The sequence below is a fragment of the Staurois parvus genome, unplaced genomic scaffold (assembly GCF_062004578.1).
Source record: "Staurois parvus isolate SC_StPar_1 unplaced genomic scaffold, SC_StPar_1.0 ptg000154l, whole genome shotgun sequence".
Taxonomy (NCBI): Eukaryota; Metazoa; Chordata; class Amphibia; order Anura; family Ranidae; genus Staurois; species Staurois parvus.
Window position 1 is genome coordinate 2,968,667 of NW_028317950.1, and position 21,528 is coordinate 2,990,194.

General features: G+C 42.8%; 1 protein-coding gene across 1 annotated transcript in view; it reads left to right on the forward strand.

Annotated features, from left to right (window-relative positions):
• Window positions 1-1,093: 1,093 nt before the first annotated feature.
• ECM2 (extracellular matrix protein 2) overlaps window positions 1,094-21,528 on the forward strand; it is an 80,714-nt gene continuing 60,279 nt past the window's right edge. The window contains exons 1-4 of the mRNA XM_089674921.1: window positions 1,094-1,739; window positions 7,425-7,616; window positions 10,592-10,975; window positions 13,114-13,392. Of these exons, the coding sequence (XP_089531047.1) occupies window positions 1,508-1,739; window positions 7,425-7,616; window positions 10,592-10,975; window positions 13,114-13,392 (1,087 nt within the window). The 5' untranslated portion in view covers window positions 1,094-1,507. The remainder of the gene's footprint in view (window positions 1,740-7,424; window positions 7,617-10,591; window positions 10,976-13,113; window positions 13,393-21,528) is intronic.

Here is a 21,528-nt window from a genome sequence, read left to right on the forward strand (position 1 = left end):
TGTTAGCTCTCACGTGGATGCACTGAGCAGGCTAGATACTGAGCTATGAGGAGCAGAAAAGAACTGTCAAAAGACCTGTGTAACAAGGTAACACAACTTTATAAAGGTGAATAAGGATATAAAAAGATATCCAAAGCTTTGAATATGCCAGTCAGTATGGTTTAATCACCTATTAAGAAGTGGAAAATCGGGGATCTCTCGATACCAACCCAAGGTCAGGTAGAGCAAGTAAGATTGAAGCCACAACTGCCAGAATAATTGTTCTGGATACAAAGAAAAACCCACAGGTAACCCCAGGAGAAATACAGGCTGCTCTGGAAAAATACATTGTGATTGTTTTGAAGGAGCACAATATGACGAGTTGAGTGGTCAAGTGCCAGAAAGAAGTCTTTACTGTGCCAATGCCACAAAAAAGTCTAGTGAGGCATGTCAAGGTGTTGTTGGCCATAATGTAACTGGACTTTTTGTTGCATTGGCACAGTAAAGGCTTCTTTCTGGCAACTAGGCCATGCAGCTCATTTGTGTTCAAGTATCGTCATATTATGCTCCCTCAAAACCTCTAGTACCTCCAACAGGTCATGTTTCCCGGACTTATTCACCTTGTACAGATGCTTTAAATCAATGTCCATGACTTGATATTTAAGGCAGCTAAGAGAAATTCCCATAACATGGCCTGATGGGGGTACTTAAAGGAATGAGGTTGGGAAGCACTGCACTGAAGGTTTACACTTTGTTGGCAAGTCGTATAAGTCAAATTGAAAGACACAAAATTCTATTTATAAGGCAAGGGATACCTAAATAAATACATATGAAGGTTCTTCTAAATCCCCAATGTTGTTTACCCAAGGCTTACAGAATCTTTAAGTTGTCTTAAGTAATTGAAGCAGATGCCCAGGTGGGGATATAGGCGTCCATAAAACTTTGTGCCTTATAAGCTGGGCTGGTAAACTCGCAATGTGTTATATTTCTTTATACTTCCAAAACTCTGTCTACACTGCAGCTCTACACAGGAAATAGCAGAAAAGGCTTGCTGTGTATTAGCTCAAGCCTAATTCCTCGGTCTCCCCCTTCTTCGACGTGTTGCTTATGAGCAAACAGAAGCCCCATTCATGGAGACTAGGCCGCAAACCTTAGCTTGGAGATGCTGCTGTGAAACCTTATATCCAAAGTACTGACTGCCTCTGCTGTTATTCCAATCTCTCATAAACCTCGGCTTGATCAAAAAAAAAAAAAGAAGAAAAAAGTGCTGGCTCAACCAATGCTTGTAAGGTGTAGAGAAAAAATACCAGGCTTTCTTCTACCCAACGTTGAAGGGGAATGGCAACTGATGCAAGTGTTTGTTTGGACAGAAAATACATTCGCTGAACGGGAACGGAGTTGAATTCTCTTGGGAGGTTTCATCTTGGAAAAGTTTGGGTAGAGCTTTGAGAAGTTTGCACAGTTGCTTTGCAGGTCAGAGAAGCAACATAACAAGAGCCGAGCCTGGAATCGGGACAAGTTCCTCAAAATGAAGCTGCTCTTCGTTGCGTGGATGGTGATCCTTTTGGGGTATAACGGACAGGCCCAAAAACCTCAAGGGAGCCTTAGTATTGGAGGACCGCAGCAAACCAGCCAAAATGTGAGCAGTTCCAAACATGTGGAGGCCAGACGCTCTTCTCCAGCTCAGAAGGTCCTGAAGGAAACTTCTAACATGCAGAGGAAAGCTATTGTCCCAGGCAATGGGAGTCCTTTGGTCCCAGGTAAGGATTTCTTTTATATGCAATTATAAGGATAAACTGAAAATATGTGTCAAAGGGGTTTTGAAGTAAAGCACTGGTTTGTTTGGGGGTAATAATAGAGGGATTCCTACTTTTATGGTTCACTGGGTTTTTCTGAAACTGGGAGCAGCAATTGCATACTTCTCTACAGCATCACCTGCAGGTAGTTTGGTAACATGGCATGAGTAAAGCTGAACTCCAGAAAAATAGCCCCCCCCCCCCCGAAGTGGGGCTATACTTAACTGCAAGGGTTAAATCATGGGTGGGCAATTTTGGCCATCCAGGTGTTGCAGAACTACAAGTTCCATCATGCCTCTGGGAGTTGTATTTATGGCTTCTGTCTTGCAATCTGTCATGGGACTTGTAGTTCCACAACAGCCGGAGAGATGATGTTTGCTCACACCTGGGTTAAATGCTTGTTCATGTCGTAGGGGTGTAGAAGAGCCATTTTACTTACCCAGTCCTCTGCTCCTGTAGGTTCCTCCACACTGTTAGACTGCTTTTGGAAGCGGAGCCTCGTCTTCCCTGCATGCTGCCAGTTTGATGCCGTGTCATTAGGACCAATGCAAGGCCTATAGCCCTGAATTGGACATGAGGATGCCTACAAACAGTCCACTGATGAAGCATAGGGCAGCAGCACCTCCTGGGTGAGCATGTAACCCTTACAGCGCATGCACAGCCTCACTGCAAGGGAGGGTTTTTACTTATACTGGAGTTGGGCTAGAGCTGAACTTTACGCAGATAAACCAGATACAAATTAATGCGGTAATAATTTATACACTATTAGATGTGTTTTTCTTTTGAATGCTAGCAATGTAATGTACCAGAATTTGACCTGATATTAGCCTTTTGCAGTTCTTGTACAGCAGAGCTGTTTGGGCTTGTAGCGCATGGAGCATGCTGATAGGAGGACACAACAGAGTAAGCTCATCCGTCTGCAGATTCTTCTTTCACTCCCTACTTACAGGGTGGGGGGTGGAGATGAGACTTGTAAGTGAAGGTGAAACTGCAGCAGAGAAAGATGAGGCAGCAGAGAAAGACTGTGCTCTATAGCAGAACTGAATCTGACCTGGTATCAGCTTCTAGCAGACCTTGTACAGCAGGGCTGGAGTGTGACAGGAGAAAGTAATAAAAGGAGCCAAACAGTTCATGTGCTGACAAGCAGTATGCTGCTAGGAAGAGAAAGAAGAGTGACAATGATGAGCTTATCACTGTGCTGCTTCTCCTTTCACAGTCCAGTCACAGGCTGGTGGTGGCTCCAGCCAACCTGGGCTCAGAGGAAGTGGCTTTAATGATGCTCGTAAATAAGACTGAGGACATCTAGTAACATAAAAAAGAGCTGCGGGGGAATCACTGGTTATTGGTCTTGTTATTTTTTGCTTTAGTTTTTTAATGCATACAGCTTCAAGTGGAACTAAACTCCCTCAATCAACATAGACTATTTCTAATCCTTCTGCTGCTAGCATGAGTAAATAGATAGGAAAGTATATCGTATTTACTTGTTTAACCTTTTTTGGCATTTCTTCATTTACTTCCTGGTTTCCATGCCTGGGCAAAATATGTCATACATCCCAGGAGTCTTTGATAGGGGAGGGAGGGTTCTCAGCTCAGCCAATGCCTGAGTTAAACACAGATGGATTCCAGGAACCAATTGCTACATGGATCATCTGCCCTTACTCAAGATGGCTACTGCCAGAAATGTCAGGAGGTGTGTTTCGAAATAATTTCTCAGCAAAATAAAGCTGGAGACATGGATGGAGTTTGGTTTGAATATTAAAAATAAATTATATAGCATTTTTGGTTTGTGGTACTCAGGTGCAGTGCAGTTCCCCTTAACCGGTTCCGTGCCTCCCTGTAGCAGTATTTCTATGCGATTTTGCCGTTCCGGATAGGCCGTCATTTGCAGCCTCGGCTGTCAATCACCGAGTCCCGGAAGATGATTACTCGCCGGCACCCGGTGATCGCAGAATATCTCTGACGGGGGAGAGACCTGTCAGCTCCTGCACACAAAGCAATGTGCTTACAGTGTAAAGCACACACGCTGCACACAGCACACAGTTAACCCTCTCCCACTGACACCACAATGGGGCACTATTCTTCCCATAATACAAAATATGGGGCACTATTCCTCCCAATGACACAAACATTGGGGCAATATTCCTCCCACTGACACCAACAGTGGGGCACTATTCCTCTCAATGACACCAACGGTGGGGCACTATTCCTCCCACTGACACAGATGGGGCAATATTCCTCCCACTGGCACCAACAGTGGGGCACTATTCTTGCCAATGACACCAATGGTGGGACACTATTCCTCCCACTGACACGAATGATGGGGCACTATTCCTCCCAATGACACCAATGGTGGGGCACTATTCCTCCCACTGACACGAATGGTGGGGCACGGTTTCTCCCACTGATACCACAATGGAGCACTATTCTTCCCCCAATACAAAATATGGGGCACTATTCCTCCCACTGACACAAACAATGGGGCACTATTCCTCCCACTGGCACCAACAATTGGGCACTATTCCTGCCAATGACACCAACAGTGGGGCCCTATTCCTCCCACTGACACCAACAATGGAGCACTAATTCTCCCTTAATACTAAACATGGGGCCTTGTTTGCCCTAGTCCACCCACCCCTAATATGAGGTAGTATTTGCAGAAGAAGCATTTCAGATAAATAATTTGTTTATAGCTGCCATGTTAATGTAAAGAAGGGCAGTAAGTTGAGCAATCTTCTAAGTATCAATACAATAGTAACATTATATATTGGGCTTATTCAATGAAAAAAAAATACTATACATTATTATTACATGCATTTAGCAAGTAAATTATGGATTCCAAGCAGAAGCAATGTGCTGTCATTGAGTTCTTGATGGAGAGATGCAGACTGACCAACATCCACAGAAGGCTACAGAATGTTTATGGAGATTACACCATTGACAAGAGTAATGTCTTGTCATTGCTGACTCGTCAATGGTGTCACCTCCATAAACATTCTGTAGCCTGCACCGCACCTTCATCAAGAACTCTATGATGGCACATTGTTCTGCTTGGAATTAATTATTTACCTGCAATGAAAAAAGAAAAAGTTACTATAGAGAGGGAGTTACTCTACTATCATGGGAAATTGAACAAACTAAGTAAGTTTATAAAAAATAGTTTTGCCCACTTTTGCATTATTTCAGTACAGCCCTTGTATATAGCGCCATCAATTTACACAGTGCTTTTACATACTATTCTATTCAAATCAGTCCCTGCCCTCAAAGGAGCTTACAATCTAAGGTCCCTCTCTCACATGAACACATACCTACTAGGGCCAATATATATGGGAGCCAATTAAACTACCAGCGTATGTCTTTGGGGTGTGGGAGGAAAACTATGCAAGCACAGGGAGAATATGCAAATCCCATGCAGGTAGTGTCCTGGCCAGGACTCAACCCGGAGGACTCCAGTGCTGCAAGGCAGGAGTGTTAACCACTAAGCCACTGTGCTGCACACAGCTTGTGGACCCCTGAATAACCTCATTCCAAAATCAAGTAGAGTTTCGGTGTTCCTAGTGAAGGGTAATGTTAAGACTTCAGTATACATTTTTGACAATTGTGCTCTTCCAGCCTTGTAGTAATAGTTTGGTGAAGACCCTTTTCTGTTCCAGCATGACAATACCCCTGTGTACAAAACCAGCTACATAAAGACATGGTTTGACCAGTTTGGTATGGAGGAACTCAAGTGATCTCAACCCTACTGAGCATCTTTGGGACTATTTCGGACAATGATTGTGAGCCAGGACTTCTCATCCAATAATGGTACCTGAACACCCAGAATGGTACAAATTTCCAAAGACACCCTCCAAAACTGTGAAAAGACCTCACAGGAGGGTGGAGCCAGTTATAGTCACAAAATGGGCTCAACTCTATATTAAAACCCATGGTTTTGGAATGAGATGTCCAACTAGTTCACATACATGTGATGGTCAGGTTTCCACATACCTATAGCCATAGGGTAAATATCTAACCAATTTGCTCTAGGAATATTTAACATGGGAGCATAAAGGCTTCCCCAGATCTTCGAATTGCAAACGCAACATAGTAAAGGGTAGCCCACAGAATAAAACCATCACTAGGGGATTGTATTAGTTTGTCCACCCACAACAAATCCTTTGGTTTTTGGAAAGTACTAGATAGTAAAACCATCCCTAGGGGCCTCTACTGGTGTGATGTTTGCTCTTGGGTTCCTTATTCTGGGCATCTGCTGTGCCCATTATGAGTGGCTCCTCTATCGAATATTATATTATGGAGAGTACAATAGGAGGTGCTTAAATGCACAAAGCATTTGACTGCAGTTGAGCTTTCAACTGAGATTTTCTAGTAAACAGAATCTTTGAAGTATTCAGGAGCACATATAATCTATAAGAGCATGGTGGTAAAAACCAGGCCCTGTCAAACAGCAAGTCCCCGCATATCAGAAGCAAGTGATAATTGCTCAGTTCCTCTCTTCCTCATATTATTGTTTTCAGATGCTTTCAGAGTTGCATCAATTTTCTTTCACTGTTTCATTCAATAGTGGAGCTGGAGATGCTAATGCTATATGTTCAAGAGTGTTCTTTAATGTCGAACTCTGGGAAATCTGCAGTTGGGGCTTCACCACACTGCAAGGGTTCACTGCTTGTTTAGTCTGGGGAAGCCATTCTCAACCAGGATACCATGTAACTGTAGGGTTCCTCCAGAGGTTACCAGGGGTTCTTAGGGTTGTAGCTGATTGATCTCCCATTTGATGGTGCCTGCATAGCTCCAAGGTCAACACCATTTGGCAAAGACAGCAGCATGACAAAGGGTAAGGGTGCATCCTGACCACAAACGTAAGGGCTACAATCTTCCTACTGACCATCAATGTAAGGAAAATTTTTCCAATTGGACTGCAAGTAATTTTAGCAGGGGTTCCCTGAGACCTCAAAATTATTTTAGGGATTCCTCTGGGGTAAAAAGTTTGAGTCTGATCTAGGGGATGGCAAAAGCAGTTTTACTTACCCAATCCCTTGTCCTCCCCTGCAGATGGCGCCCCCCCATGCTTTGGCAGTGGACTCTCCCTTGGCATTCCCACATCCAATGACGTCAAGCATAGGGGAGACTGCTCTAGTAGTACGGTGGAGATTGCGGGAGCGGAGGTTCAGGTAAGTAAATCTATTTTTCCATGCCCCCCTAGACCTACAGGGAAAACACTTGCAGCACAGGAGCAGTCCCACTGCAAGGAAGACATTTTGAGTTTCCTGGAGTTCCTCGCTGTGTACACTTTAATGCACATTGATCACAGGAAGCGACAGCGTGACTGCATTTCTAGACCCAATTATTATATTGCAGCTTACCAATTCTTCAGTGGGGTGGCTTTTTTTTTTAGGATTTCTTTCCTTTATATTCACTTGGTGATCATGCCAGTATGTTTTTCAACAGAACAAACTGTCCTGCAGATGTAGCAGTTAGAGGGGTAAAAAAACAATTTACCACAGACAGGGGTGCTTACAACGGTCAGATTTTATTTATGTAAAACCTTTATCCCATAAGGGGAAAAAAAAACAAAACAAAACGGTTTGCTGTAACTGTTTCTAAAGTGTGTACTGGAGTTTTGTGTCCGTTTGTTAAAATGTAATTATCTTCCAGGACGAGGACAATGCCTGGTGAATGGGATGATCATGTATGACGGTGCGGCCTGGTCTCCTCGCCAATGTACCATATGCATCTGTGCACAAGGGAAGCAGCTGTGCGAACCACTTGACTGCGAGGAAGTAACCTGCCCCTCTGGAAAGTTGCAGGTACCCCCGGGGGGATGTTGCCCTGTCTGCATTAAGCCAGGTATAGAATTTATTTTTATGTTTTATATGAACTAAAAAAAAGTGTATATGGCCCCCTTACTTAAAATTTTTAACCTTTAAAAGTCATAATTTTACAATTATTCTGATCTAATTACTGTATATGGCCCCGACTCGAGGAGAGGTCCGATCTCCCCCTCCGCAGGGGACACGAGGAGAGGCCTGCTCTACACTGCCTTGGGGGACACGAGGCCCGCTTTCCACCACCTTGGGGGACACAAGGCCCCAAGAGCATCACAAAAGGCGCCAAAGGGCCCCTAAGCTGCAGACTGGGCACCATGGACATAGATAATTGCTGTTACAAAAAACATAATATATTTTAGTGGATGTACTGTACACTATTTTAGATACATCATACTTAGAGACATGATATATTTATTGATACAATCAACCTTATGGCTCTTTCACACCAACCTCATTGGGTTGTGTTGCGCATTGCCCAACACAGTCTCAAGACATAGGCAAGAGAATTGCATTGTTTCCTATTGCTCCAGTTCACACCAGCACAGCATGTTGGTTTGCACTGAAAAAAATAGGACATGTTGCATTTTTGCAGAGCATGTTCTGATGCACTATAATGAATTTCAACATGCTGCCACATATATAATTACATGAAAAAAGCAAATACTGTGATGCATTTTTCACAAAGCATCACAACGCCTATGCATAGCGCACACCAGCTTGTGTGCGTAATGTGCACTATAACACTCAACTGCTGGTGAGCTGGCATAAGGCTTGGGGATAAACAATAAAAAATACAAAATGTTCACTACAGGTTTAAAGCTGTAAAATGTGATATTTTGATTGCACCCTATTGCTATTAAGCTATTGCTGTTATGTTTAAATTGACAGAATAAAGCTATGTTATAATTGCAGTTTTTTATATTTTGGACTCTTTATTCTAAAGAAAAATGTAATTTCATAAGCTTTAAGGGGGCGTGGTTGGGGGCAGGGCTGGGGGACGGTCCAGGGGTAGGGTTGGAGGCAGACCTGGGCAAGGTTGGGTGGGGCAACTGGAGGAGAGTAAGGTTTGTGCCTGACTAGTAGGTCTAGACTCGAAATTTTAAGCCCTGCCATAGGGGATATATGGTTTATATATAAGAATAGTTAAACTTTTCTTTCTATTTATAGTGGTTGTAAACCTCTAAAATGAAAAATGAACAAAACATATCCTTCTATAGGGTGTATTTGTCTCAGTCCAAAGCAACTAGTGTGATTTTTCTGTCTACTTTCTCATTCCTCTGCTATCTACATGAGTCACTGCATAATACGCCCCTGCTCCCTCCAGCTCATAGCAAGTGATTGACAGCCTCAACTGTGCTTGCTTTCTTTTGAGACTGTATAGAGGGGTGTGTGTGTCCATTCCCTCCACTCAGGTCTCAGATTACACTTAGCACATTGAACATCAATGAATAATATATGTATTTATTTAAAAATCATTAAATTGCTTAGGCTTGTCCCCTCCAGCCTTCACACCACAGTGCTTGCCACAGGTGTTGCTTTGACAATGAGTAGTAAATTATTGTATGAAGGATGGGGAAAGGGCTGTATCTACTCTTCCAATAATATTTTAGTCAGAATAATTTGGGAGCTCTAGTGATGTCAGGATTTTTTGCAACCAGAGGGGTGCCTTGTGTTACCTAATGAGGTCTACTGTCCAGCATTTTTCTTTCTCATTTTTTTCCCCCAGTGTTGATATATGTAAAAAACATAAAACGAATAGCATTACTCTTTACTGATAGCGTGATTATACATCCAATGATAATTTATGCAGATATGCAGTTATAATGATATATTCAATATGGACCAGAGCATGCATATTAATTTATCATATTGACAATATCACTTTTATGATCTCATCCATGAGCTTATGTTTCCTGGAGACTCTGGAAGCAAGAATTCCCAGATTTTCCTGCCTGCCATGTTTATTACAGGACGGCCTCATGTTCTGTGTCTGGTTTGATCATGGTTGCTGCAGCAGAAGGAGCAGAACCCTTTGGCAGCAGGCCAAGAATTCCAGTAGGGAAACCTTCTTGCTGAAGTCCTGTGGCCGATTCAGTCAAAATTACTCATCCTGATTTACAATAGGCCTACTTATGTTCTTACATAGTTTCTATAAACTAGAAACATTTTGCCTTGTTCCCCAGTAGTGTTTATGTATCTTCAAAGCCCCAAGGTTTCCCTATAATGCATTGGCCACCCACTTCATGTAGCTGCTGGCTCTGACCTTCTTTTGCTCCTTCCAACTTCATATTGGCTAGCGAGGCCATGAGGGTAAAGAATGTATGCCAAAATAGGAGGAGGGAGTTGGCCAGAACCAAAAACCATGGAAACTAGTCACTTGTTTGTAGCACAGACCCCAAGTTGGCCTCACTGTTTGTCTCATGTTCCATTCCCTATTGGTGCACAACAGCTAGGCACACAGTGTTTTTTTCTTTCTCAGTCTTTCCATTCCATCTTCACTAGGCAGTTTAAGGAATTTCAGTTAGGCATTAAAGCCCAACTCCAGGAAAAACAGGAAATTAGCCCTTGCAGTGGGGTTGTGCCAATTTTGTCTAGGGGAGCTGAGAAACAATTTACCTGAACCCCTGCTCCCCAGAGGGTGGGGCTCCCCCATGATCCCTCGCTGGACTGTTCTATGGTGGCTTTGGACCCTGCTCTGGGCTTGATAAGGTCAGGACCCTAGACTGGTGAAACCTGGGGGTGCAGAAGCTGTGGGAACCAGTCTAGCTGCAGGTAGGATTGGTAATTAAGTCTCTTTTTGTTTTTCCCCTATGTATAAACGAGCAATTAACCCTTGCAGTGTGGGAATGACCTGACTGCAAGGGATAATTATTTATTTGCCCAAAGTTGGGATTTAAATATGACATAATAATGTATCAATATTATATAACCATCCCAGGAAATTGAAGACCACTGTAATCTATGTAGACATTACACAGACTGTATGTTTTTCAGCAACCACGCAGGCCCCAATGATGTCCACCACAAAGGCTTTCCCAGAAAAAACAACAGAACAAACAAAGGATACAAAGCTTGCAAAGGCCAAAGATGCTACCACAAGAGCTATCAGACCAGCTGTAGGACCTAATACAACAAGACGCAACAGCTCTACCACTGTAAAGCCACAAAAATTCAAGAAAACAGCTGTACCAAAGGATTTAGAAGACGTCATTCAGTCCAAACCTGTCACGAAGAAGAAGGAAGTGAATAATGAGAAACAAGAGACCAGCCTCCAAAAGACAGGGGAGACCATACCAAAGCCAAAGAAAAAGCCTAATGGAGAGAAAGAGTTAGACACTGAGTCACTGAAGAACACAGAACGAGAACAACCAAAAGAAGGTATGGTCAATATCAACCTTGCAATGGCTGTCCAAAAAATTTTAATAGTCGTTTCCTATTATAATATGATGTTAACGTAAAGTGTATATATAGCCATTTCCTCTAAGTGATTCAGTAAAGAAAATTTTGTTTATACTGATTTATTAGAAGTGGCAGCAATAGAATATTATTTATTAATTCATCGCGTACTTTAGTGCAGTTTTTTGGTTTTCTTTATATGTTATTTCTTTTTTTTGGTTTGGATAGAGTAGTGTTAGATCCCCTGTCTAACAAGTATTTTGTTGCTGTCTGTGTCCCTTCCAGGTAAATTAAGCTTTACTATTTGTCCTGGTGACCATGGTCACCAATAGAAAGTAATGAGAGATCAAAACTTTACAGCTCTCACCGGGGATGAGGGTAAATATTCCAGTAAGAACACATGTCCTGGTGACATCTGTTAAAAAAAGAGAATATCCCTCACTATGTAGAGAGTTCCTCACATTTCCTGTTGCAACTATTGGACAGGATGTAAAAGGAAAATCTCCCTAATTGACACATACAGCATCTAATGAATGGCCACAGGCTTTAAGCCTTCACTGCTTTATCAAAAACTAAAAAGAAAATATTTTGCCTATTCTTTAATGTGCATAATATGCAAATCAAGAAACAAAGAGAACTTCTATGAATAGGCCCAATCGAGGTGAAATGCATCAGAGCAACACAGCTTAGAGCAGGGACTGTATCGGAAGCCAACTACATTGATTAAACTTCACAGTGTGACCTTTATGAAATGCGTCTGTTTCTTGATTATACTATATATGCTGAGTGGGACGAGCTTTCAAAAGTTGGCATCCAGAGCAGAGGAGGACTTGGTGGTGGTGGAGCACTTTTTTGCTTCTTTACAATTACAAGATACAATTCAACATACAGTACAAGTCCTGATATACTCTATATAGTGGGATGTTTTGATGTGTATTGAATGTTAAGTTAGTTCCTAAGTAGAGATGAAGTTGGTATGCCATTATACATTTCTGTGCTGATGTTCTCATGGCCATTTTATAGGTCTCCTATCTTTTCTCTGACAGTTACCTTGATTTTGTATGAAAATTTCTATATGCATAAATAACTCCAACACAAAGTATTGGTTGATAATTAGATCTCTATGTGATCATTATCCATATAATACCATTTGGTAACCCCAAATGATCCAGGAAGTGAGAGAGGTGGTCAGTTTTCTACATATACAGTTGACTTGACTTGACACGCAGTAGCTTTTAGTGTTTGCACAAGTCTGTCATGGTCAAAAATATGGTAGCACCATTTTTCACAGGAGCAAGAATTAAAACAGGATAACATTGCAAACTAAAATCTAGGTCCACCCATAGCTGATATTTTAGTTAGTGGTTGGGGATGATGGGATAATTCACCCACTGGCTATCTGAAGGGGTGCAGACAGGGAGATCTCCACCCACCATAATGGTCAAAGTACAGGTTCTGGCATTGAAACACTGCCCCACTCCCCCCACCAAACAATACCCCAACATCCCCTTTAGCTAAATATATATAAAGAAAACTAAGCTAAATTCCCCAAATGTGGTGTTTTGGATCTTAAATCTTCTTGCCTCTTCACTGTACAGTGTGAGTGCTCTTCAAGTATCCACATCCTTGCTTGGTGAGATGGTCACTTCCAAGTGGTCCATGGGCGGGGTACGTATAGGGTCCAAAAGTCCCCCAGCAGAAGTGTGGTAATGTCACAAGAAGGGGGGTTAACAAGACTTGTTGAAAGCAGGCCCAGACTTGAGCAAAAATAACCAGTCTTCACTCCAGGAAGAGGTATTGCTGAGGGTCACGCAAGAGTGGAATGTGGAAAATTAAAAGAAGCTTAGAAAAGGTTTTTGTTAAATATGAGTGGGTGAGACATAAGCAAGGATTTCCTGTGATGCTCAGGAATGGGTTTTAGGAGCAACTCTCTTGCAGCCAGAAATCCAGATTGATAAAAGAAGTTGATGAGTGACTCAACTAACTTACATCTCACTTAAAACAAAACTTTAGGGTACACTTATGTACACCATTCTTCTATTAGTTCCTTCATGCATGACTTATGTTGGTGTTATATTTTTAAGATAACAAGGAATAGCTAATGTTCTGTATCTCTTCAGAGAAGAAAAAGCACAAACCGGTAAGAACTGGAACACCACAACATGCAGGCACACAGAAGCCAAAGATTCTCCAAGAGGATAAAACTAAGAAGCCTATAGATGCCAACTCATTGCCATCCTTACCAACTGTTTTAAGTTTAATTCCACCAACTCCGCATCACATCCCTTCTCTGCCTAGTGGCTGCCTCCTATCTGAATCAACCATTGCTTGTGGTAACACAAAGATGACCTTCCTTCCACTCATCACTGATCTAGGACTGAAGACACTCTACTTAGCCGGTAAGAACAGCACACTGGGTTTATACAAAGCTAAAGTAATGGAGAATTTATAGTAGTAGGTCTTGAAAATGTGTATTAGGAGAATTTTAATTGGGTTTATAACTTAAAGGTGACCTGTACCTACATAAATATGAAATAGTGGTAAGGCTTGCAGCGCCCCCCGATATTCAGGCGTTAAGATCACCCATCCAGGAGTGTAAGAGTATTATTTAAAAGATGCAGCTTGAACCAACCTGGTGTTTAGAGAATGTTTGGCCTCAGCCAGCGCTGCTCTGCCCATGCCCTCTGCCTTGTTTCATATCATCCATCAGGGCTTGGTCACAGAGATCACATCATTTCAAGGGGCGTGGCTGGAGCAGCATTGGCTGAAGCCATATATTTTCTAAGCACCAGGTTGCTTGGAGAACCATCTTTTGCATAATACAGAAATATGTGAACTATTTTGGAGCTCCTTGTGAAAATCCTAGTTGCCCTCTCTCTCTGGCTTCAATGCTTTCTGAGATACTGATGTGATAGAAACAAGCATAAGTCAGCAATGGCAGTTCCTTAAAGGTGGACCCAGCATCAGATAATTCTTTGTAAGCTAATCATGATGTAATTGTGACACAGTACTCCCTTTCCCCTCATCAATGCCTTTATTTGCATTGCTGCCTAGAAGGATGACAAAATCTTAATTCAGGCACTATCTAGGGCAGCCTTTCTCAAACTTTTTATCCGGCGGAAACACTTGAAAAAATTCTCAGGTCTCAGGCAACCCCTGCTAAAATTACTCTACCTACATTTTATGGTAAAAAAGCATGAACAGGTAATCTGTTGAAGGTTTTACATAAAAAATAAGGAATTTGGTATACATAGAATATTTAACACCTAGAGCTGATTATTTTACAACACTTCCTTGCTCTATACATGAATATTAAGCATTATAATAAATTAGTAATAATGTCCAGAAAAGAAACAGGTTGCAAAAAAGGTCCTTTTATGTCCTCTTGTCAGTGAATAAAGTGTCCACTTACATAAGTGGTCACTGGAGAATAATTGCTTTACATTGGTGGTCAGTGGAGAAATGTCTCCTTATATTGGTGGTCAGTGGAGAAATGTCCCTTCATGCTGGTGATCACTGGGGAAAAGTCCTCTTGCACTGGAAGGCAATGCAGAAGTGTCGCCTTACATTACATGTCAGTGGGAACAGACTCATTGCATTAGTAGTCATTGTAATTGGGTAATCAATTTTTCCCTGCTCAATGAACTCCTAACAATCTCTGGAGGATCCCTATGGTTCCATAGAACCATGGTTGAGAAAAACTGATCTAGGGGTACTATCTACTTCCTGGACGGAGATGCTGGCTCTGAGATGACACATCCTGTGCAGTTCTTGGTTTCTTGTATCAGTGCCTAGGGCAGCAAGGTTGCAAGACATCAACAAGCCTCAAATGTTGCAGCCTGAAATCATTTGTTCCTTATTTTGTTTCCCTACTATGGTTGGGTCTGGACATTTGAGGCTAAATTCAGCAGAACTATAGGGATTATCGTTCAAACAGTGTTTAGCACTTGAGAAGCTGGGACCTGCTTTTTACTACATGGAAAATTTTCACAAGATGTTTGGGAACCCTTCTGACTAATCATGAATTATTCTCTTTTGTTTCCATGGAAAAAAGGAACAATTCTATCAAGATCCACTCCCATGATTTCTAAAGGTTTTTTTTTTTTTACAATGTCATATATAACTTTGAAAGTGTCTGTCCATCTGTCATCAGTCTGAAAGTACACTATATTGTCAATAATATTGGGACGCCTGCCTTTACATATACACGAACTGTAATGGCATCCCAGTCTTAGTCCGTAGGGTTCAACACTGAGTTGGCCCACCCTTTGCAGCTATAACAGCTTCTACTTTTTTGGGAAGGGTGTCCACAAGGCTTAGAACTGTGTCTATAGGAATGTTTAACCATTCTTCCAGAAGCGCACTTGTGAGGTCAGGCATTGATGTCGAACGAGAAGGCCTGGCTCCCAGTCTCCACTCTAATTCATCCCAAAGGTGTTCTATCGGGTTGAGGTCAGGATTCTGTGTAGGCCAGTCAAGTTCCTCCACCCCAAACTCGCTCATTCATATCTTTATGGACCTTGCTTTGTGCACTGGTGTACAGTCACGTTGGAACAGGAAGGGGCCATCCCCAAACTGTTTCCACAAAGTTGGGACCATGAAATTGTCCAAAATGTCTTGGTATGTTGACGCCTTAAGAATTCTCTTCACTGGAACTAAGGGGCCAAGCCCAACCCCTGAAAAAACAAACACACACCATAATCTCCCCTCCACCAAACTTTACACTTGGTCACTCCAGAGAACACGTCTCCACTGCTCTGGAGTCCAGTGGCGGTGTGCTTTACATCACTGCATCTGATGCTTTGCATTGCGCTTGGTGATGTAAGGCTTGGATGCAGCTGCTTGGCCATGGAAACCCATTCCATAAAAAATTAGAGAAATTGGCGCTGGAGAGAAAAGGAAGTCCAAAAATATAAGATAGTAGACCGTATTATACAGTTTTTTGGTATAATGTAATCAGCAACATCAGGAGGCAGCACCCTTAGAGTAAAGCTGGACTCTGTGCATGGAGAAGAAAAGGAGAGGAGAGAGGGACGCCAGACTAAGTGCAGTATTAGAAGGTTGTTTAACTGAGCAAGGTAACTTGGGTAACTCACTAGATAACAGCAGAGAAAGGCATGTGTTTCAGGATGGACATCATCCTTAAGAGGTCCTGGAGGCTGATGGAGAGGGTGGATTATCATCTAGGAGCAAAGGCTCCTAAAGCTCCCAAGGCTGCTGGGGAAGCCAGGTCTCCTGATTCCACACTTACCTTCCAGCGGCTGTGATGGAAACCAAGCTAGAACGCAGATGGCTGCCGAGCGGATGTGACGTCACCACGTGAGCGTAATGCCACAAAAAGGGGGTGGTAACACGTTTCGAAGCATCAACCTCTTCATCAGAGGTCTGAAGAAGAAGCCGTTGCTTCGAAATGCGTTACCGCCTCCTTTTTGCGGCATTACGTTCATGTGGTGACGTCACGTCTGCCTGGCAGCCATCTGCGTTCCAGCTTGGTTTCCATTACAGCCACTGGATGCTAACAGCGTGGAATCTGGAGACCTGGCTCCCCGATGATAATCCACCCTCTCCATCAGCCTCCGGGACCTCTTAAGGATGACGTCCATCCTGAGACCTATGCCTTTCTCTGCTGTTATCTAGTGAGTTACCCAAGTTACCTTGCTCAATTAAAAAACCTTGAAACCCATTCCATGAAGCATCCCATGTTGTGCTAATCTGAAGACCACACAAAGTTTGGAGGTCTTTAGCTATTGACTCGGTGACAGTTGGTGACTTCTGCGCACTGTGCGCTTCAGCATGCGCTGACCCTGCTCTGTCATTTTATGTGGCCTACTACTTCGTGGCTGAGTTGCTGTTGTTCCCAGTTGCTCCACTTTGTTATAATACCACTAACAGTTGACCGTGGCATATTTAATAGCAAGGAAATTTCATGGATGGACTTATTGCACAGGTGCCAATCTATTACGGTACCACGCTTGAATTCACTGAGCTCCTGAGAGCAACCCATTCTTTCACATACAGGTGAAACTCAAAAAATTAGAATATCTTGCAAAAGTTCATTTATTTCAGTAATGCAACTTAAAAGGTGAAACTAATATATGAGATAGACTCATTACATGCAAAGCAAGATAGTTCAAGCCGTGATTTGTCATAATTGTGATGATTATGGTTTATAGCTCATGAAAACCCCAAATCCACAATCTCAGAAAATGAGAATATTGTGAAAAAGGTGCAATATTCTCGGCTCAAAGTGTCCCACTCTAATCAGCTAATTAAGCCATTACACCTGCAAAGGGTTCCTGAGCCTTTAAATGGTCTCTCAATCTGGTTCAGTAGGAATCACAATCATGGGAAAGACTGCTGACCTGACACCATCATTGACACCCTCCATAAGGAGGGAAAGCCTCAAAAGGTAATTGAAAAAGAAGTTGGATGTTCCCAAAGTGCTGTATCAGGGCACATTAATAGAAAGTTATGTGGAAGGGAAAAGTGTGCAAGAAAAAGGCGCACAAGCAGCAGGGATGACCGCAGCCTGTAGAGGATTGTCAGGAAAAGGCCATTCAAAAGTGTTGGGGACTTTCACAAGGAGTGGACTGAGGCTGGAGTCAGTGCATCAAGAGCCACCACACACAGACGGATCCTGGACATGGGCTTCAAATGTCGTATTCCTCTTGTCAAGCAGCTCCTGAACAACAAACAACATCAGAAGCATCTTACCTGGGCTAAAGAAAAACAGACCTGGTCTGTTGCTCAGTGGTCCAAAGTCCTCTTTTCTGATGAGAGCAACTTTTGCATCTCATTTGGAAACCAAGGACCCAGAGTATGGAGGAAGAATGGAGAAGCACACACTGCAAGATTCTTGAAGTCCAGTGTGAAGTTTCCACAGTCTGTGTTGATTTGGGGAGCAATGTCATCTGCTGGTGTTGGTCCACTGTGCTTCATTAAGTCCAAGGTCAATGCAGCCGTCTACCAGGAGATTTTGGAGCACTTCATGTTTCCTTCCGCAGACTAGCTTTATGGGGATGCTGACTTCATTTTCCAGCAGGACTTGGCACCTGCCCACACTGCCAAAAGCACCAAAACCTGGTTAAATGACCGTGGGATTACTGTGCTTGATTGGCCAGCAAACTCGTCTGACCTGAACCCCATAGAGAATCTATGGGGCATTGCCAAGAGAAAGATGAGAGACATGAGACTGAACAATGCAGAAGAGCTGAAGGCCGCTATTGAAGCATCCTGGTCTTCCAAAACAACTCAGCAGTGCCACAGGCTGATAGCTTCCATGCCACATTGAGGCAATAATTGCTGCAAAAGGGGCCCAAACCAAGTACTGAGTACATTTACATGCTTATACTTTTCAGAGGTCCGATATTGTTCTATGTACAATCCTTGTTTTATTGATTGCATGTAATATTCTAATTTTCTGAGATTGTGGATTTTGGGTTTTCATGAGCTGTAAACCATAATCATCACAATTATGACAAATCACGGCTTGAACTACCTTGCTTTGCATGTATTGAGTCTATCTCATATATCAGTTTCACCTTTTAAGTTGCATTACTGAAATAAATGAACTTTTGCACAATATTATAATTTTTCGAGTTTCACCTGTATGTTTGTAGAAACAGTCTGCATGCCTAGTTGCTTGATTTTATACACCTGTGGCCATTGAGGGGATTGGAACACCTGAATCACATGATTCAGAGGGGTGTCCCAATAATTTTTGCAATATAGTGTATATCTAAACCCAAGAACAAAAATGTAATATATTGCAGCTTACCATTCCTTAGATGTGGTGGCTGCATCACTTTCTTTAGGCTAAATACATTTTCTGTAAGTACAGAAAATACCTGTTGACCCTTCCTGCCCAGGCCAATTTTCAGCTTTCAGTACTGTTGCACTTTGAATGACAATTGCGCGGTCATGCAACATAGTGCCCAAACTAAATTCTTATCATTTTGTGAGACAAATAAAGCTTTCTTTTGGTGGTATTGCTAAACAAACAAAATAGACAAAACATTTAAAGAAAAGCTTGTTTTTAGTTTCTGTTCTAAAGTTTTGTAAATTAGTGTTTTTTCTCTTTCACTGATGTGCACTGATAGGCACTGGTGAGGCTACTCCGATATGCACCACCGATGGGCACTGATAGGCCACACTGATAGGCACTAACAGCCAACAATGATGGGTACTGATGACCAGCACTGATGGGGCTACACTGATCATCAGGACCCTGATGATCAGTGTATATAAACAATATTGACACTATGATGCAGCGCTAAATATATAGCTGGCTGGTGGATATACCCACCCTATGTAATGGATAATGGAAAGTAACAAAAACCATGCGATACAATATTCTACATATGGTGTTAGATCTAATCGGATCTGATTCAGTGATACACAAGTGATAATCAGTGCAAAGTAAGAGGTTCTATAGAACCTATGTAGGTGGTATAAATTTACTTCCCGTCTAGGGATTGATTAAAGCAGAAATGAACGTGATTACAGTTTGTATTCAGTATGTAAGCTCATTAAAGCACATCATATGGGACCATAAAAGACTCCATAGTGTAATACTGTTATTTATTGCTAAAATAGGATAAAAATCGCCAAAATGCCCACTCACATTTCTGTAGAAATCAACAAGCTTTTTACACAACTAACATGGGTGTACTGGATGCACCCTGGTACACGCCTGTGGATGGAGGTGTAAGAGGGAGTGAAGGAGAGACCAGTAGGGACTGTGGAGCCTGTCCCACCCGGAGATTGCAAGCAGGATCCAGGGTGATCCAAAAGGCGTTGTGGCCCTAGCGGGTCACAGCGGGAAGGTGAGCGTGCATGCCTGCTGTGTAGGATTCTCACTTCACTTTCTCACCAAACACAGGAGCGCGCATGAAAACGCACGGCTGGAGTGACCATGCAGCATTTTGAAAGTTTCATATGGACTTTTATGTGTTATTGTGGTTTGTTTTAATACGGGTCATTGCACATATCACTTATGTGGTAGTATTTATCCCTGTATAGGGATTCACTGTGGTTTTAATCACGTTCATTTCTGCTTTAATCAATCCCTAGACGGGAAGTAAATTTATACCACCTACATAGGTTCTATAGAACCTCTTACTTTGCACTGATCACTTGTGTATCACTGAATCAGATCCGATTAGATCTAACACCATATGTAGAATATTGTATCGCATGGTTTTTATGTTACTTACCATTATCCATTACATAGGGTGGGTATATCCACCAGCCAGCTGTATATTTAGTGCTGCACCATAGTGTCAATATTGTTTATATCCATCTTGAGGGGATGTTTGGATGGTAGCTGCTCCCGTATAGATTTGCATAGCAGCGCAGGGGGACCCCCAATCATAATATCTGATGATCAGTGTAGATGGCCACTCTGAAAAATGCTGCTTACTGGCTCTCTTCACGTGCTGTCAGCTTGAGGAGAGGAGTGCAGATAGCCAACATGTCCTGTTTACACTGTCATCAGCTGTCAGGGCTCCGGGTATGACCAGAGGTGTGTGGACTGACACAGGGAAACGCAGGCTTCAGATATAGTATAAACAATATAATTTATTTAAGACTAAACAATACATAAACACAGTGTAAGACTAAACATAAACACAGTGCAAACAAACCAAACCCCACAACAGATAACAAAAGAATACTAAGCGTAGTCGGGCAGGCCGGGTCGGTAGCAAACGGGCAGGCAAGGTACAAAGGAACAGGCAGAGCGTAGTCAGACGGGCCGGGTCAGGAATAATCAGGCAGACAAGGTACAAAGGAGCAGACTGGAGAGTGGTCAGGAATAGCAGAGGTCAGGACAGGCGGATTCAATCAGAGTCAGGGATCAAGCAGGATCAGACAGGAAGCTGACAGGATGCAGGTACAGGGGCTCTTGGGAAACATACACCAAGGCCCTGATTGCAAGTCTGGCCATTCCTTATATGCACCTTCTGCAATCAGCCTCAGGTGTTTTGGCTGACTGCAGGAGTGAGCCTCTGGTTGCTGAGAGCACCCGCTGGCCAGTCCTGGTACTGCAACCCACAAGGCAGGTGAGTCCCACCACTATTGGCGAGTCCATTCCTGACATCAGCTGTGAATGGACATAGCTGATCACATGGTAAAAGGCATCTCTGATTGCCCTTTAACTGGACACGTACTCAGCTGTGTCCAAAGGGCACAGCAATCACAGCTTGCATACGGTGCGTGCCCCAGGGGGGCATGGGTGGTGTGGTTCTGGGAGGACGTCCATGGATGCCCTCCCAGAACTAGCTGACCGTGCTATAGCCATCTTTTGGCTATAGTATGATCAAGAACTGGTCAATATGAATCCACTGTCCCTGTAACTTCCTGTGCCCTGCACTGAAATCTCAAAAAAAATGTTATCCGGAGGTGTTTCTAGTGCAGAAGAACCTTGGGTGACAACTAGGAATGAACATGAGTTTGACTCAAACTCAGAAGTTAGCGGTCATTGCTGGACAAAGGAGTGTGTGTACACAATGGGGCGGGGATGCTTGTGAGGACAT